Below are 18,531 nucleotides of genomic sequence, written 5' to 3'. Positions count from 1 at the left end.
GTGGTGGGGGCGTTTCTTTCTTTTTTTTTTTCTTTTTGTTTTGTTTTGTTTTGTTTTAGGGCCACAGCTGCGGCCCATGGAAGTTCCCAGGCCAGGGGTCGAATCAAAGCTGCAGCTGCCGGCCTATGCCACAGCCATGGCAACACAGGATCCAAGCCGCATCTTTGACATACACTGCAGCTCATGGCAATGCTGGATCCTTTAACCCACTGAGCGAGGCCAGGGATCAAACCCGAGTTTTCATGGATGCTAGCTGGGTTTGTTTCCGCTGAGCCACAATGGGAACTCCTGGCATTTCTTGATTAAATTTAATTCTTTGTCTATTCCACGCAGGGCTGTGCAGCTGGACGTGGCTGAAGGAAAAGACCACAGGCTGCCTGGTCTCACTTTAAATTCCTGATCGACAGCCTTGAATGGGGCCCGCGTGGTGCCTGGCAGCCATCCTGTACCTCCCAGGTCGGGTCCCTCTCCCTTTCCCCTGCATGACTGTGTTCTGCTTCTCCCCCTCTCTGCACATCGCCGTTCCACCCCCACCCGCATCCCCGGACTCCCTCTCTGCTGGCCTCCCTGGGCAAAGAGAAGAAAGCCAATGAGAATCCCCTGTAGTTTCAACCTCATCTGCCCACCTTCCTGGCCGGCGGACTCCCCCTTCCCCGTGACCATCACCCTTTCTCCCTCTAAGCACCGGCCAGGTCTCTCCTGTTTACGGCCAGATGACTCCAGAGGTGTCGACATTCACTTTTTCCGAGCTTTCTACATTTACCTCTTGAATCTATGTATCCAGCCTTCACCCTCCTGACTCTGGCTCTTAGAAAGATGCTGTACATCCAATATTAATAGTTGGTCCTCATCCTGCGTATCAGCAGCTTTGACAGTTAATCTCCCTCCTCTGTGAAATGCTCTCGGCTTCCAGGACCCACGGCCTCCTGGCTGCACGGCCGTCTCTGGAGGCTGCTGCTCCATCACCTTTGCTGTTCCTCTCCACCTGCCTAACTCTTAAACTTCAAGAAGCCCTGGGACTCAGATCTTGGACCACTTTTACTTGCTGTCCTCCCACAGTCCTTCAAAGATGTCATCCAGGCCCCACCTGTCACTCACATGATGACTTTCAACCCTGAACCTTTGGCCTGGACTCATGGCTCAACCCCAGACTTGAACGCCTAGCCACCTTCTTGGCCTGTCCAGTGACATCAGGTAGGCACCTTGAACTTAACATGCCCAAGGTGCCCTCCAAAGCTGCTCCTCTTGGAGTCCCCTTCTCGGAAATGACAACTTCCATCCTGCCAGGGCCGGGACCAGTGACCCAGGCGGGTGGGGCGAGCAGCAGCCAGCACAAAACCCAGCCCTGGCGGACGGGAAGCTAAGGAAGACCCAGGGTGCAGGGCTGGCCCAGAATGTGCTTCCCCGGCGCAAGGAGAAGGCTGCGTGGGACTGCGAAGGCTGTAATCCGTTTGGCATTTGTCATTGGCGATGGTTCTAGAATCTATGGGACAGCAAGAAACCAAAAGGAAACAACATGTTTGGAAGTCAACAGAGTATTTTTATTCCACAGGAAGAAAAATAACGACTCTGACATGAGAACCAGATCCAAGAGTCTCAACAGACTGGTGATTGTCAGGGTGCTCACGTGGTGGAGACCCAGATACTTTATGCTCAGAGTTTTATCAAGCAGCTACTAGGATATTTTGAGGCACAGATGATGCTTAAAAACAAAGGGGCCCAGGAGCCTTCCGAACCCCGAGGTGAGTCCCCACTGTGCGGTGAGGTGCTTTGCTGTGTCTCGGTCGGCAGCCAGCGGGCCCGGGGTGTGAGAAGCTGTGGCCTCAGACCAGCCCCTCCAGAGGGCGAAGCAAAGCAGCTGCAGCCAGGCAGCGCCACGGCCAGCTATGCTGGGTCAGGGAATCAACCTGGCTTTGCTTTCTGCCTGCCCAATTTCCCCTTATTCCCTGGCTGGCTAAATACCCCAATTGTTTATTTTTTTAGCTGTCACCGCAGCATGTGGGCCAGGGATCAAACTCAAGCCACAGCAGTGACCTGAGCGGCTGCAGTGACAACATCGGGTTTTTAACCCACTGAGCCGCCAGGGAACTCTGTAAGTACCCATCTAAAAAGGAACAGGGCAGTTAGGAGCCAGAGCCATGGCCTGCATCCTCCAAAGCTTCGGATTTTCCCCTGGAAAACCAGGAAAACATGTCCAGGCCCCTGAAACCTCATGACCACGCCTGGCAGGAGGGCCCCGCCGGCACAGGGAGCTTGAGAGCTCTGAGTTGGCCCTCCGACCCCCGGCCCTGTTGGCCTGTGGATCCCATGTCAATGTCTGCCTCTTCTAAGGTGCAAACGGCCAAGAGGGGTCCTGCAATCGGGACAGGAGTGACTGTTTGGAGAGCTGATTGAATTTAGAGAGGAGGTGGGAGAAAGGCATGAGAACACTCCTCTGGAAGCTTCCTGGAAGCTCCATTCCACAGCGCAGCCCTCAACCAGCTTCCTGCGGGCAGAGCTGCAGAGAATACCAGTTGCTACTGGGGCTGTCTTGGTCATATGCCAACTTGAAATTCCTCCTCCATCCAACAGAAATTCCGAGTGACTTCATTCCGGAAGGTGACAGAAGGCTCACGGACGCAAACAGTCCAGCCTTCTGAGAATCCCATCTTTAAGAGATGGTGATCTCAGGCAGTGGGTTACTGATGACAAGACCCACAAGCCAAGCTTGTGGGGTGCAGGGCGGGGTCGGGGGGGGGGAACTCGAGGGCTGGTGAGGAAGAGGAGAGACCTATAGGAGCAGCAGCTGGCATCGTGGCTGCGGCCCAGCAACTGCCCCCTCGCCAAGTGACCAAGAACACCCCCAACCCTTGGAAGGCTGGGTTTCCACGGTGTGACCCACGAACAGAGTTCAGTGAAGACTGTCCTTGGAGTTCCAGATGGTCCTGGAAAACACTGTTTAGCCAGACACTAAGCACTGTGTTAAAGCTCCCTTCCTGCTTCTTTGAAAATACACACACACACACACACACACACATATAAACACACACACACACACACACACAAACACACACACACACATAAACACACGGAGAGGGGCAAGAAAGACAGGGGAGCTTCATCTGTGTCTTAGAAGGACTTGGGTCATGAGTTACAAACACCAAAACCTTCCACACATCTGCTGGCCCCCTGAGTCCTTTCAGAGCTCAGCTACAGGTGACATGGTTGTAGAAATTGATTTGATTTATTAAAATAAAAGTCGAAATTTTAAATTTAAAAATCACAAGGCTAGTCATTCCTTCTAAAGTGAGCACCCCCCCACCCCCCTGCCCACCCGCACACCTGGCTGTTCCTGATGGAAAAGAGAAACAACAAAAACAAGACCCGGGAAGGCCCTCGCTCTTCCGTCTCATCCCAGTGGTAGCACTGAGACACGGTTCCCGGGCTGTGGCGCTGGGGGTCTGCCTGCGGCTTTGTGAAAAGGAAGGCGGTCCTAGGGCCTTTCTTGCCACTGCTGCTCAGGAGGGAGAACATTCTGGATTTTTGATACATTTGTGGATTTTTGATTTGTTAAGCAGTTCGATGGGTTTTTTTTTTTTCCTTCTGAGTTACCAGAACCTACCATTTCAAACCAACTTCTGTGATAACAACTCAAGAAACACGTTAAGGCTGGTGTGCGTGGAAAGTGAACACAGCCCCAAGCTTTACCTCAGAGTGGCAAGACTAGTCAGGAGAGAGCCAAAGAGACAGGCCGCTAAAAAATAATCTGTGACACGCTGAGAACTATCTTTAAAACGGGGTGACAATTCAATAAAAGCCGTGTCTGGGCTGGCCCCTTCCGCCTCGTGGAGGGCCAGCTCTGGGTGTGGACACTCTGGTGCACGGCTCTGTCCTGGCGAGGCAGGCTCCAAGGGCACCTGCCCCTCACCACCGACCCCGGGACTGTGAACGCTGGTTCCCACAGCTGGACGGAACATTCTGCCACTTGCCAGAGTCCCTTTTCACAGACAGGACCCTGAAGTAGATGTGCAGGATCAGTGCAATAGAAGACCCAATATAATTGTATATGACTTTACAGTTACCAAACCTTTACACGCATCACAGGCCCTGGTCGGAAACGCTCATAGGTATTTACAAACACCCAGTTGTACATATATACACGTTAACAAAATACGGGGTGATCTAAAATTAGAGTCATCTCAGGACGCTTTTTTTTTTAAACGTTATTTAACCAATGACTTTGAAAAAGTACCTCCCCATAATCTAAAGTAATCCCCTGCCCACAAATTCATACCGTTTGCACCCCCCTCATCAGGATTTACCTTCCCTGGTTTCCTGATAGCAGCCCCAACCTTACTCTGGTTTCCTCTCATCGAAGCCAAGCCCTCGGGCCTCTCTCCTCCTGAGTGGTCTGGGGTCTGCGTCCGGGGGCAGCCCTCCAGCAGCTGGCCTTTCTCAGGAGTCCAGCTCCAGCTGCTCCTGGTTTTCACTGAGTCTCAGCATGAGTTGCTGCTCATAGTAAAGGCTCTTTGCGTAGTTTATTTCTTGTGATAACTTGACAGCGAGGACCTCTGATTTCACGTGGACCTGAAGAAAAGAAGGGAATGAGGAATCTGCCCCCGAGGTGGGAAGCCAGGCAGAGTCACAGGACCCCGGGCTTTGCCATTCACCCCGGCAGCAGCTCCCAGCCTGGCCGCGGGTCAGGACGGCAAGGGTGTGCCTTTAACAAACAGATTCCCAGGGCCCCACTCCTAGTTAATGTCGACTTGAGGTCTGGGGTGGATCCCTGGAGTCCGTATCTTTAATCTATTCCCCAGGTGACTGTGTAGCCAACCCACCAACACCTGACCTTTGGGACTCCCTGTGACCGAGAAGCAGTTTCAGCTCCAAGGTGAGGAGCAGCCGAGGTGAGATTAAGGGTGAGAACAAAGAGCGGGGAGTCGAATCTGAAGTCGGGTCAAAGCACACAAATGCCTCAAGGGCTTTCTCATCAAGACGGTCCCTTGCCTTGAAAGGGCAAAGGTACAGCCGAGCAAGGCTCCCCACCCCCAAAAGGAACTTGTGGACATACTCAGACTTTTTGGGTGTTAACACAATTAACCTACCACCCTACCCCAAGCCAGGGACCCCAGGGGAGCCTGCACAAGCCAAACCAAACCCAAGCACATTCCTGGCAGGGAGAAGGTCATGGGACAGAGGCCCACGAAGGCTGGCTGCTACTTCTGAGCTGCACAAAGACTGAGACAGGCAGAGCCACTTTGAAGGGCCCATTGTTCTCAAATACAGGCCTGAAAATCCCGGTGTACCAGGTGAGAAGCGTGCAGTGTGGGCCACACAGCCTTGAGCAAGTCACCTGTCCTCACCAAGCCTCCCTCCCCGTCAAGTGGGGACAATAACGGTACAACATTAAATAAGTACTTAGAATCCAGCCTGGCACATGGCACGCCCTCAGTGAATCTTGGTTATTAGCTGGAACGTTAATATTTAAAGGTCCTGTTATAACAATATCTTGTACCCTTTGAAGGCAAAGTATAAGTTTTATTTATACATATTTATTGGGCTTTTAACCTGGGTAGGAGCCTATGCTAGACATTGCTTCTTTGAGCAGAAAACCGATTTCCAACTGCTGCGTAGGGGAAACAATGAAGAAACTAAAGTCTGCTCTAACACCTCCTTAGACCCAGTGCGCCCCAGAGTCCCATTTTAGGAATAAAACCTGCATGCATCCCATCACCTGGTCCTGATAACTGCTTACAGCAGGTATTCCTGCCCACGCTACCTGGACAGGTAACTGAGGCCCAGGTGTGGCGCCGCCTGCCCGCCCGGGGCCCTTGGTGGTGGGGCTGGGAGGCTGGCATCGCTCCAGGAGCACACATGGGGCGCCTTCTGCGCACACTCGGGACTTGGCCGGACCCGGGGCCTCGGGAGCGCCCGGCCTCGGCCTGAAGTGCTGCGAAGGTTTTCCCACCGTAAGCCGGGCGGAGGGTGCTGGGAACTCGGGCCAGGGCACGCTCACCATCGGCTTCTGGTGGGAAGGGCCGGGGATGGCCACGCCGCTGCTCGAGTTCACGGCTTTCTTGGTCACCTGCACGTACACCTTCCCGTGGTCTTTGGAGACGAGGCAGTGATAGAGGTCGTCGTACTTGACCTCGAGGAAGACGGCCTCTCGGTCGACGTAGTCTCCGCTTCTCAGGAAGTAGACGGCCTTGGAGGAGATGAGCACGCAGTAGCTGTCCACGTTCTCCACGGCTATGAAGCTGCGGACGGAGAGGGCCGTGAGGCGGAGGCCCCGCTCACCAGACACTCAACCTCGAACCCAGCCTCCCTCACTCCCCACACCTTGGGCAGGCGGTCCGCTCACTCTGAGCCGCCTCTCCTTGTTTGTAAATCAGCAAGAAAAGTGACCGTGGCCTCTCCGGGCGGCTGAGAGGCCAGGGTATAAAGCCCACGGCCCTTGGACAGGGGTTCCACAAACACCACTAACTGCGTCCATGAGGGACCGCGTTTTATGGCCTTTACACAAACCAAGGCTCAGGGAAAAGTGTAACCGCGCGCCATCGGGCAGAAGAGAGGAAGGGCGCACGGCGCTAAGTGCAGACTGAAGGAGCCGCTGAGAAGGGTGCCCCAGGGTGGCGGAGGGGCAGAGGGGGCAGGGGTGATGGAGGCGGGGAGGGGGCGGTATAAACGGTCCGCAAACTGGATGACGTGGGAGCACGGCTCGCGCTCTCCATTTGCACACCTGTGTCTACTTCCTTTTTGTCCCAGTTCTAATAAGAGGTCGCCGGTCTCAGCGAAACACCTCCAGGGACAGGGGGCTGACAGGAGACCCGCACTGTGCTCTGAGAACTGCCACAGTTTGCGCCACGGTGCTTTCTTCAGTAAAGTTGTAATCTCGATGTGCCTAACTCACAGTCATCACTTCGAGGGGCTTTGGGCCACTCAGGGGAAAAAACCTCTTCTTCCTGGACACCCGGACTTAAGGTGGGAATTTGTGTGCGTCAAACCTCTCAGCCTGGCCAGTGGATGGAGAGCAGTGACCCCGGAAAACCCTCCAGGACGGCTCTCCCAGGCCTGGCTGCCTGCGCACATCTTGCGACAGCCTTCCACGACGGGGAAGCCACGTCGGGGGACAGCGAAGGAGAGCGGATGACTACAAGGATGCTAACAGCTGACTGTCACGCCCAGGCCCCCTGGGACTTGATGTCCTAGAGGAATTTCCACACGGCAGTTGCTGGGAGCCAAGGCTCCCCTGGAACGGCTCGGGCCGGGTCCCAGGGCAGCTTTGTTCCCACTCAGCAGTTGCAAAGTTCTGAGGGGATGGAGCAGGCCCGCCTGCTGCTGCGGGACAGGCTGGTTCTCTTTCAGCTCCAAGCGCAGGCCAGGCCCCCCCTCTTCTCTGCTTAGAGCCCCCCGGCCCCCGGCCCGCTCAGAACATACCGCAGGTCGTCTTCCCCAGCCTGAGTTCCAGTTCCCTGGGCAGCGTCCCCAGAAACCCTCTAGCTCCGCCCCCACCTCTGAATGCGTCGCTGCTTACCTGCAAGAGCACTGCCAAGCACCTGTTTGTTCTCTTTTTGCTTCCTGGATGGGTATTCAGCACTCTGACTAAGCTGATGTAAGGGTGGGGGCCACACCCCACACCCCCGAGTCAGCACCCGCGGAGTTGGCCACCTCCTCAGTACTCAGTAAAAACCCGCCTGTTCCAGGTGCCATTTTAATTATAGCCTCGCATGACAAAAATTGGGGTTTATTGTTCTATTCCAATTGGTTGGCAAGGCCAAGAATGTAGTCTTGTGAAATCTCAATGCCCAAATTAGAAGTGCCGGGCAGCTTTGGGTGTCCAGGCCACTGAGCACAGAAGCTCCCCTCCCAGGCTCTGACAGTACCAGAGGGGCAGCGGTTTCCCTTCAAGAGACCAAATGGAATCTGAAATAGCTGGTCCAGGGGACGCAAAGGTGACAGAGAGAGACAGACAGACACAGGGATGGCACAGAGAGAAAGCGTCACAGGGCAGCTGCAACTTGCTGGGCAACTAGCTTAAAAATGGAAAATGGCCCACAGCTTCTCAGCACAGGTGGGCCGGGTGCATGGCTACTGAGGCCGTGACAGGCCGCAAAGGAGACCCCCCCCCAAGTTGGCCACCAACACTGGGGTGAGAGCAGGACGTGCATAAACAATGTAGTGGAGCTGGTTCTCTGTCCTCTAGCAGCACAGGATGGGGTGCTTCTCCTCCACACCCGTGCCCCCGCTGTCGCCATGTCGCTGTCCAGCACAGCCTCTAAAAGGGTCACGGCCTTTCCATCCAGGCAGCTGCTCTCGCACCGGGGCTGAGTGGCCGACATCATCAGTGCCCTCTCCACCCTGGACCGCTTTCATAGGCTTGAAAATAGACTCGTTTCCAAGAGGCCGCAGATGGCGCAAGTCCTCCATCAGCCACAACAGCTTCTGTTCCGGGAGGGAGGAAGAAGGCAGGTGCCTTGGAGCTGGGATGCTCTACGGAAAGGTGCCCGCATGAGCAGCCAGGGAGACCCACCAGGCTGGACTGGCTGCTGTCTTTGTGGCTCTGTTTCTTTACATAGAGATGATACTACCTGCCAGACTCCATCACAAAGTCAATAAATCCATGGTCAAAATTCAAAGTCCAAGGACTGCATGACCATTAGAGAAACGAGGGGAGAGGAGCAGTCTGTGAACATGCACAGGGCTCTATTCTGTGAGCCCAGGGGCCCCACACCCTGAAGCTCAGACAGGTGGTACCGTTTGGACATTTATAGGAAATGTTCTAGTCTTTTCAAATCAGAAGCAGATCAGAGCCAAGGATATAACCAAGAGGAGGGAGACAGTGAGGTCTCAGTGGGAGGGCCAGGGTCCGAGCAAAAACTAAGCAAACAGCTGTCTCTTCATTTTCCTCCTGACACCACCCAGCACTCCCGTGACCAATGACCAAGGCTTGGCACTTCACCATAGAATACTTTTTTAAAAAATGAAATCTGGAAACCAAGAATAAGTAACACTGAGCTCTGGATTATGGGTCCCTCCTGTATAAGGAAGGCCAATCCCAAACTCATCACTCAGAGAGGAACCAAATGCCGGGGTGACGAGAGGCCAGCTCAAAGCAGTGCTCAGGGCATCCCTGTGCGTTTCCCTCCCTGCCTGGCCGACCCTGCAGGAGGCTTTCATCTGCTTTGCTTGAGGGGCTCAGGGTTTTGCCACCAGAACCGCGGTGGCCGTGGCTGCACACGAGTTGAGTCTAGACATGGGGTTTCTGCTCTTCATCCCCTGAATCCCCAACCTTCACACAGGGCTGCTCTTGGCCCGAGAGGGAGGGACCATTGCCAGCCCTCGTGGGAGGACACAGAGGAGGAAAGCCACGTGGTCTCAGCTGGCTCCTGAGTGCATCCTTCTACCCTCTGACCTATTATGAACTCAAGAGGGAGGAAGAATGAAAAAATGTGGCCTGAGACACAAAGCATCTGGATAAGCTGCACCCTTCAAATATGGAAAACTAGAGAAGCCACCCGCTGTTCCACAAACACTGTAAATGATTCTATAAGAAACAGGATTTTTAGACTTTGGCTAGAAGATTTACTTACAATATCCAAAACCATGAACCATGGGGCTTTATCATCAATACCATCGGCCTTATCAAAACAGCTCAACCCCTTGCTCTGTGGCAGGTGGTAACGTGCCACTGGAACGCAGCACTCCCAGGTGCCCCTTGGCTCGGCCTGTCACTCACTAGCCACGTGGCGTGGCTCAGAGCAGCCCTGCCACCACGTGTAGAGCAAGGATCACCGTATTTACTCTATGGGGCCACTGTGACCATGAGAACCGATCTCCACGCCCAACACAGAAAAGATGCTTGAACAATGGTGCCTATTGTTATGTCTTTCCTCTGTGGAGAAGAGATGCCAAGTTATCCGGATCCTGTGAGGAAGGGCCTCGTGCAAGTCTGCAAATCCGCATTTCAGCAGGATGGAGAAAGCAGTATCCCTCTGAGAGGCCGCAAGGCAACAGGTTCAGGACAAATCAGTCTCCTTGGGGAGAGAGAAATCTGCCCGAGGTTCCAATGACCCATCTTGTTTCTTTTCTTTTACAGGCACACCCACAGCATATGGAAGTTTCCGGGCTAGGGGTCGAATCGGAACTGCAACTGCAGGCCGACGCCACAGCCACGCAACACCAGATCTGAGCTGCATCCGCAACCAACACCAAAGCTTGCAGCGACACTGGATCCTTAACCCACTGAGCGAGGCCAGGGATTGAACTGACAGCCCCATGGAGACTATGTCAGGCCTTTAACCTGCTTAGCCAGAATGGGGACTCCTCAACGACCCCTTTTAATCTGATTGCTTTTTTTTCCTCCCACTCTTTTATTTTTTGCTTTATTATTTTATATATCTATATTTTTTGCACTCTGTAGACATTTCAAAATCAGAAGAGCCCCTTTCTAGAACAGACTCCTCCCCTGCTGTCACCCCTCCAAGTCCATGCGTGACCCCACATCTGTGAGCCTGGTGTCCTGCAGAGCGTCTCGGCACACGCATCCCCGGGGTCCCTCACACCCAGCACCGCCTCTCGAATCTGCTCCTCCGGCGCCTTCAGCTCCAGCCGGCTCTTCACTCCGCCTGTACTGAGCGCCTTTCTGCTGCACTTTCTGGTCCCCTCCTCCTCCTTACCATCATCCTGCCCTCAGGCCTGGCCACCTGAGACCATCCCAGGTCAGACCTGGACCACTCCGGGGGCCTCCTATCTACTTTCCTGCCTGCGGTCCTTGCAGCTCTGATCCATCTCTCTGCTACTGTCAAGGTTACATTTTTCATGTCATTTTGAGGGGGAGCCTCTGCAAAAATCTCACCGCTGCTACCAGGGTTGTACACTGAGTGTGCAAACCTGGCCTCGGAACCCACCTTTCCGACCCCCATTCCCCCCCCCCGCCACATGCGTACTGCCACCACCCCCGACTAACCTGCCACCCTCCGGAAATGTCGCTAACACTCCCGCCCCCACCCTTTGCCCGAACTCTTCTCTGAGGCCGCGCCTCCCTCTCCTCTCTCCTTGGCTTCTACCTCCTCATCCTGCAGGACCAGCTCAATTATCCATAGCCTTCCCTCACTCTCCAGGCACAAATCAATCACTTGCCCTCGTGGGCTCCGAACACATATTTTTAAAGCAATCACATGTTTACAGATGGTTGGTAACATAGCCTGCTTCCCTTGCTAGACCGTGAACCTGTCCTGGCACAGAGCAGGATTCAGTAAGTTCATGGGTTAGGTAGTCTCAGAAAATAGCAATGCATTTATGTTGCGGGGTCCGGTGGAATTTACGAGGGCACAAGTGACTTTGGGTGTTGGGTGTTTATTTTACCCAGTGGTAAAGCTAAAAAAATTCTCCTGGAAGTTTTCATTTATCTTATTAAAGACTTAGCAAGCCATCAGTGTTCCTTCCTCCCTGCCTTCTCTTTTCTTTCCTTCCTCTCTCTCATCCCTTCCTTCCTTCTTCTTCTTCTTTTTTTTTTTTTTGTCTTTCTGCCATTTCTAAGGCCGCTCCCTTGGCATATGGAGGTTCCCGGGCTAGGGGTCGAATCGGAGCTGTAGCCACCAGCCTATGCCAGAGCCACAGCAACGCGGGATCCGAGCCGCGTCTGCAACCTACACCACAGCTCATGGCAACGCCGGATCCCCAACCCACTGAGCGAGGCCAGGGATCAAACCTGCAACCTCATGGTTCCTAGTCGGATTCACTAACCACTGAGCCACGACGGGAACTCCCCTTCTTCTCTTTTTAGCTAAAGTGCAGCTGATGTACAAGGTTGTGTGAACTTCAAGGGAACAGCAAAGACACGCCATTAGCTCTTCTGTGAAGAGCCAGATAAATGACCAAGTGAAAGTTGTCATTTACGGGTCTATGGAAGAACGTCCAATTTCCCAAGGGTCAGTGTTTATTAAGAGAATATTTCCTGGTTTAGTAAATGGAAGCCAATAGATTCTATCCCACTCCTCAAAAGTTCGGGTCTTTTGCTTTTGTTTTGAGACTACAAATGTTACTTTAAGGTTTTTATTTACAATGATATGCTATTAGGATCAGCTAAAGGAATGCCCTCGTTGTAGTGGTTAAGGACACCGCTGGGGCTTCAGTTTGACCCCTGGCTCAGGAACTTTCACATGCCATGGGTGGTCAAAAAATAAAAGAGGAGTTCCCGTCGTGGCGCAGTGGTTAACGAATCCGACTAGGAACCATGAGGTTGCGGGTTCGGTCCCTGCCCTTGCTCAGTGGGTTAACGATCCGGCGTTGCCGTGAGCTGTGGTGTAGGTTGCAGACGCGGCTCGGATCCTGCGTTGCTGTGGCTCTGGCGTAGGCCGGTGGCTACAGCTCCGATTCAACCCCTAGCCTGGGAACCTCCATATGCCGCGGGAGCGGCCCAAGAAATAGCAACAACAACAACAACAAAAGACAAAAAAAAAAAAAAAAAAAAAAAAAGAAATAGAATCAACCCGTGCTCAGAAAAAAATTCTGATTTCTATCTCTAGCTGCAATTTCTCAAGGATAGACAAGATACAAAATACCGCAAATGGTATGTTTACAAAGGGGGCAAGAAGGGAGAATTTTACTTTTGATTTTCTTTCTTTCTGTACTCTGAATTTTGCTAACTGTGCACATGAGTTTATTCCATCAGAAAGAGAAAGGACTAATCTGGCTAGTGGACTTATAGGCTATTTTTATTTTCCTTTTCATACTTTTCCATGTTAAGAAAAAAAGATCTCAACAAAGACAAAAGAAAAAGAGGGGAGTAGCCTCCAAAAGATGGAAACAGTGCGTAACCCAAAGGGACCGGGGACCTGCCCGGCTCAGCTGAGATCCAGCGACCCAGGGACCCAATGGAATCTTCCAAGATACTGACTAGACTCAAGTGGCCTCACAGTGGTGACCTTCAAGTTTTGCCAAAAGGCAAACACCACCTTCAAGGTCTCTCACAGGAACCCTGCCATGTGGAGCCACTTCCCAGGTCTTGCTGCCCCTCAAGGGTTTTTAGCTGTTGCTGGTAATTCATCCCTTTTCCTTTTATCTGTAAATATACCAGCATATTTCTCTAAAGGATTAGCTCTCTTGTCAGCACAGTCACGATACTAAAAAATAATTAGTAATTAAAAATTTCAAACATCTAAAAAGGCTCCCAATTTGCAATTAGAACAGGAGCTCTGAACTTTTTGTGGATCCAGGACCCCCACTATGGCATTCTGGGGAGACCCATGATCCTTTCTAAGAATAATGCTCCTTTTAAATGTATAAAATAAAACATTTAGGTTGACATGGGAAATCAATTCTGTGTAAATACATTTACCAAAATATTACTTAAGGAGTTCCCATTGTGGAGCAGGGGAAATGAATCCAACTAGGAGGTTGTGGGTTCAATCCCTGGCCTTGCTCAGTGGGTTAGGGATCCTGTGTTGCTGTGGCTGTGGTGTAGGCTGGCAGCTGTAGCTCTGACTGGACCCCTAGCCTGGGAACCTCCATATGCTGCAGGTGCAGCCCCAAAAAGCAAAAAAAAAAAAAAAAAAAAAAAAAAAAAAAAAAAATTACTTAACATTTTGATAGAGTACTTTTTTAAATGGCCTCACCCATGGCATATGGAAGTTCCCAAGCCAGGGATTGAACTGCAACAATGCTGGCTCCTTTAAGCCACTGCGCTGGGTGGGGGATCAAACCCATACTTCTGCAGCAACCCACACCGCTGCAGTCAGATTCCTGACCCACTGGGCCACAGCAGAACTCACTAGAAGCTGCTGCTTTTTTTTTTTTTTTTTTTTTTGTCTTTTGTCTTTTTAGGGCCATGCTCACGGCATATGAAAGGTCACAGCTGCAGTAACTCAGGATCCGAGCCATGTCTGTGACCTACACCACAGCTCACGGCAATGCCAGATCCTTAACCCACTGAGCAAGGCCAGGGATCAAATCCATGTCTTCATGGATCCTAGTTGGGTTTGTTAACCACTGAGCCACGATGGGAACTCCCCCTAAAAGCTGCTTTATTAAAGCATTAAATAACATCTTTAAAAAACCCTCATAAACGTAATTTCCTAAAACTACATTTAAAAAATATAATCTAGGTGTCAAGTAAGGAGTATGTTAGGGCAGCTACTTAGGCCATACGCATAAGCGACTTTTCTGGAAAGGTAAGATGCCGCTCTAGTGCTTACATGGCCAGTATGTAGCTTGGTCTGTGATGGTGTATTAGAAATAAAACAGGTAATTTTTTTCTTTTTTTGGGGAAAATGAGGTTTCCAGCTACAGCTTAGACACTAGTTTTAGAGAAAATTATTAATTTAGTCAGATAGGACAAATTCCACTTTAATATCATCTTATCAGGATACTATTTTAGAGCCCAAATTAAGAAAAATGGAAAGCCATGGCCATTTTGCAACATATCAGAGAAATATTTGATTCATTTGAAACGGAAGCCTTTTCAGCTGGCCAGACTTATATCATACGTCAGTAGCTATCTTTTGAATATTAATTAATTAAATAAAATAAAAAATTAAATGCAACTTGATCTGGGAGAACAAAGTTGAAGTAACCATGGCACCGGGGACTTTGTGGGGTTTTCACTACATCAGGAAGTAATTACACAGTATTTTCCTGAAGTGAAACAGTGAGTCTAACTGGAAAAAAATGTGGAAACATTTAGTTAGAACAGTAGAGCAAGGTATTAAAGACCTTTTAAGGGGTTAACTCTGCAGGAAAATATGCAAATAATTAGGTCTTTAAACATGTTTTTAATTACAACTCTAGGATAAAAGTCAGAGGTATAATATGGCACTCCTGCACTTTTCCTGAGAACCTCGTTCTTGCCAATGACCAAGACCCAGTGCTCACGTCGCCGTGAGGACCCAGCCTGACAACCCGAGGTTACTTCGGAGAACCATTTGCCAGGTTTCCCGGTGACTTCTTCGCTGTTCCGTGGGGAAGGCCGTGGTCACGGGTCCCCTTCCACATTCGCTGGCAAGATTGAACCCACTAACTTGGGTAGAGTCACATGGTTTTCATCTTTAGCATCAAAAGTCCCTCATGCCAGTATCTCTTCCATGTTCATACGAACTTCAAGAGTTTCATGAACTCTTTTTTACGGACTTCATTTTGATCCCAGCTCTCAGCTTTCCATGGCTCTGTTTTCAGTGCAGGCCATTCCACTGGGAGCTGTGCTACACAGCTTCTCCCTGGGTTTTTGGCATATGCCATTTGATTGAAAATGAATTTCACAAGGACCAGAGATGGTTCGCCTTGAATAGGGTGAGTCGGGGAGAAAATTAAAAGTACAATGTACGGTAACTATCCAACAATCATTCATTCAACAAATGTTCGCTGAGTGCTTAGTATATGCCAGGCACTGTTCCATGTACTGAGGATTCTTCAGTGAGTGGAACAGAGAAAAAGTCCAGCCCTCGTCAAGCTGCCATTCTAGCAGACTCTGCACCAGGCCTTGCTGGACCTGAGGAACGACTCTCTGGGCTTCTGATCCAGAGGCTGAAAGTTTCATCAACAGAGTAGTATAAAGGGTGGCCACGGCAGCAATCCTTAGCCCAAGGCGGCCCCACATAAAGTCCTCCCTGAAGTGAAGTGCTGGCGATCCTGGGTATTGGATTCATGGCCAGAGACAAAGAGGGCAGACAGATATATGCTCTGGGCAGAATTATACCCCCCCCGCCCCAAATTCCCTGTTGAAGCCCTCACCCCAGTGTGACTATCTGAAGTAAGGGACTGACTGAGGTCACGTGAGGTCATAAGAGTGGGGCCCTGAGGCCACAGGATTAGTGTCCTTAGAGGAGACACCAGAGATCTTGCTCACGTGAGGATCCAGCCAGAAGGCAGCCTGCAAGCCAGGAGGAGAGCTTTCGCCAGGAACCAAATCAGCTGGTGCCCTGATCTTGGAATTCCCAGTCTCAAGACTATGAGAAGTAATTTTTGGTTCTTTAAGCCACTTAGCCTATGGCATTTCATTACAGCAGGTTGAGCTGACTAGGACATCATTAAGAGACTTTCCAGAAACACTGCAGGGAGTCTCCAGGAAGATGTCATCCTATGCAGCAGGCACCAAATGAATTAGGGATTCAGCTTTTGACAGCCCCATTCGAATACTAACAGGTGAGGTCTGCTTAACACTGTGTCTACCCTTTGCGCCGAGGGCTATTCTGAGAGCTAAGCTCTACTGCAGATACTCCTCCACCAACCAAAACACATTCATGGGCCTCTGAACCCTCTCTAGCTTGCTTTATTTTAAAGGAGCTATATAAGCAGTAAAAGAAATTACACTAGCACCTTGCTCTTTATCAGGCATAATGAATTGCCTTCTCTGGCCTAGTGGTTCTAACATCTATTTAGATTACAGAGCATTTTATGCTAAAAGGGTCTCTGTAGGCTATCCTAAAATAGTGATATAGTGAATTCTACCACATCAACTAGGAAAAACTTCACTAATTGAAAATACAACAAGATCCCAAGTATCTAAGCCTCCACATTCAAAGAGTAACAAAACAAACTTAAGGAAACTGCATTTCCAAAATTCTCAGGAACCGGTTGTTTGTTATTTGTTTACCTGTTTTGTTTTACCAGCAAACAACAGAACACCAGAGTTCAGGAAAATTTTACAGGGCAAAAACCCTTTAGAGAGTGAGAACTTTTTCTCTTCTCTCTTTGAACTAATTAGGAGACTGCCAACATTAAGGTCCTGCTATGGAGCTCAGTTTGAGAATCACTGTTCCATCTAAATCCATAAAACAATTGGGCTGAGGAATCTGGGCCCATTTCCAAGGTCTGAAAGTCATGATGATACCTGGATCAGAGAGAAACTTCTCAGACTCAAAGACAGCAAATACAACTTGGAGAACCCAAGGCCCTGGTTTCCTGTGGCTCCGACTTACAATTCGTCTTGTATGTTGTCTGTGAGTTTGAAGAGCTGCTCCTGGCCTTCTGCCTGGCTCTCGGAGTAGCGGGGCAGCAGGCCCTGGGGCCCGGTGCAGCAGCGCGGCTTCCGGACCCTCTGGGCTTGAGTCCTAGGTGAGGAGAGGGACAAAAAGCAAAGAGGTGAGGGCTTAGCGTTAAAGCCTTTTCCCGTCCCTCCTCGTCTGAGACGAAAGCACACCTGACACAGGACATACTCTAAAGCTGGTGACCGGATTTAAAGCACACGGTAAGAAAGTGATCAAGGACTCCGGCTGTGAACGGGGAATCTGGCCTTTGCCATTTTCCAGCCGTGACCATGGACACGTCAGTTAGCGTCTTCAACCCTCAGTTCCAGTTTTCTCTGTAAACAGGGTGATGACACCTGCCTCACAGGAGTGCTGTGAAGATCAAATAAAATCTTGCCCATCCAGCCCGTGCTGACAGAGGTGGGCTGCCCACCAACGGTGGCTCTTGTCCTTGTTCCTACCACTGGACTTGCAGGTGGCCACACTTTATTTTCTAGGAATGCCTTTGGGAGAGGCACCTCTGGGTTTGTAAAGGGTCGGGAGGAAGAGGGAAGGATGCTGGGCATTAGTAAGCACACACAGAGCGTCTCCACTCCTTCCAGGATGAGCTCAGCTGCCTGGGTGTAGGATGAGGGGCACAGAACCAGGGGAGGGAGAAGAAGGCTCTCTGGACGGGTCCCAGGCCACAGCCTGGGATGCTGCAGAGGCTCTAAGCTGTGGCCCGCAGCTGTCGGCTGCCCAAAGGAATCTGCTTTGCTATGGCTTTCAGGGTAGGCTGGTGTTGTCTTTTTCCACAAACCATATACAGGGTAATGGATAAGTACTTTTTGGTGTTTTCCTAGAAACAGGAGTCCATATTTGTTTTGGAAAGGCTGTGCATATTTCAGATGACTGATAAGAGTGTGCCTGGTCTGTCCCAGGCCTTGTACTTGGTGTACTTTTCATTATTTGTTCCTGGATTCCACTGAAGCAAAACACCCTCTCTAGACACATCTAAAAGCGATGGCCAGGCTCACACCCGGAATCAGCAGCCAGAGTCGTGTGCTCACAGCAGTGTGGAGACTTACCTGCAGGGGCAGATGGGGCCTGGGGGCGTTTCAGGGTAGAAATATGCACAGAAACAGTCAGAAACGTGCCACAGGCAACAGGGTGGATTAGCTGCAAAACTGGGACGACTCAGAGCCCTCCTGGACCCACGTTAGCACTTGGCCTATCAGGCCAGGCTCTCCCAAGTCTCGGGCCTGGGTAACGTCTGCCATGAGCTGGAAACCCAGAAATCCAGGGATGATTTTTTTTAAAAGTTCAGTAGTAAGGATGCCTCCAGTACTACTTGTTGTGCTCTTCAAGTAAGACTAAAAAGAAGTCTTGGCAATCTGTGCTAAGGGACTGGGTAAAAAACCCATTTTATTGCTATCATCTAGTCGCCCACTCCTGCTGTGCAGTCTCAATTCCTTCTCCAGGACTCAGGTCCTGCTGGCTTTTGACTTTTTTTTTTTTTGCCATTTCTTGGGCCGCTCCCGCAGCATATGGAGGTTCCCAGGCTAGGGGTCGAAATCGGAGCTGTAGCTGCTGGCCTTATGCCAGAGCCACA

At 50.9% G+C, this 18,531-nt stretch overlaps 1 protein-coding gene across 12 annotated transcripts in view; it reads right to left on the bottom strand.

Annotated features, from left to right (window-relative positions):
* Positions 234 to 18,531, bottom strand: part of VPS13D (vacuolar protein sorting 13 homolog D) — a 257,392-nt gene continuing 239,094 nt past the window's right edge. For 6 of the 12 annotated variants that reach the window (XM_021095374.1, XM_021095376.1, XM_021095378.1 and 3 more), the window contains 3 exons: positions 16,893 to 17,024; positions 5,996 to 6,236; positions 3,204 to 4,566 (listed from right to left, as the gene is read on the bottom strand). In XM_021095374.1, the coding sequence (XP_020951033.1) occupies positions 4,435 to 4,566; positions 5,996 to 6,236; positions 16,893 to 17,024 (505 nt within the window). In that variant the 3' untranslated portion in view covers positions 3,204 to 4,434. Of the gene's footprint in view, positions 1,484 to 1,519; positions 4,567 to 5,995; positions 6,237 to 16,892; positions 17,025 to 18,531 lie in introns of those variants that run through there. The other 6 variants (XR_002344909.1, XM_021095375.1, XR_002344907.1 and 3 more) reach the window with 5 other exon arrangements.

Source organism: Sus scrofa, chromosome 6 (assembly GCF_000003025.6).
Source record: "Sus scrofa isolate TJ Tabasco breed Duroc chromosome 6, Sscrofa11.1, whole genome shotgun sequence".
Lineage (NCBI taxonomy): Eukaryota > Metazoa > Chordata > Mammalia > Artiodactyla > Suidae > Sus > Sus scrofa.
The sequence above is the reverse complement of the archived record's forward strand: the minus strand, read 5'-3'. Positions and strand labels throughout refer to the sequence as shown.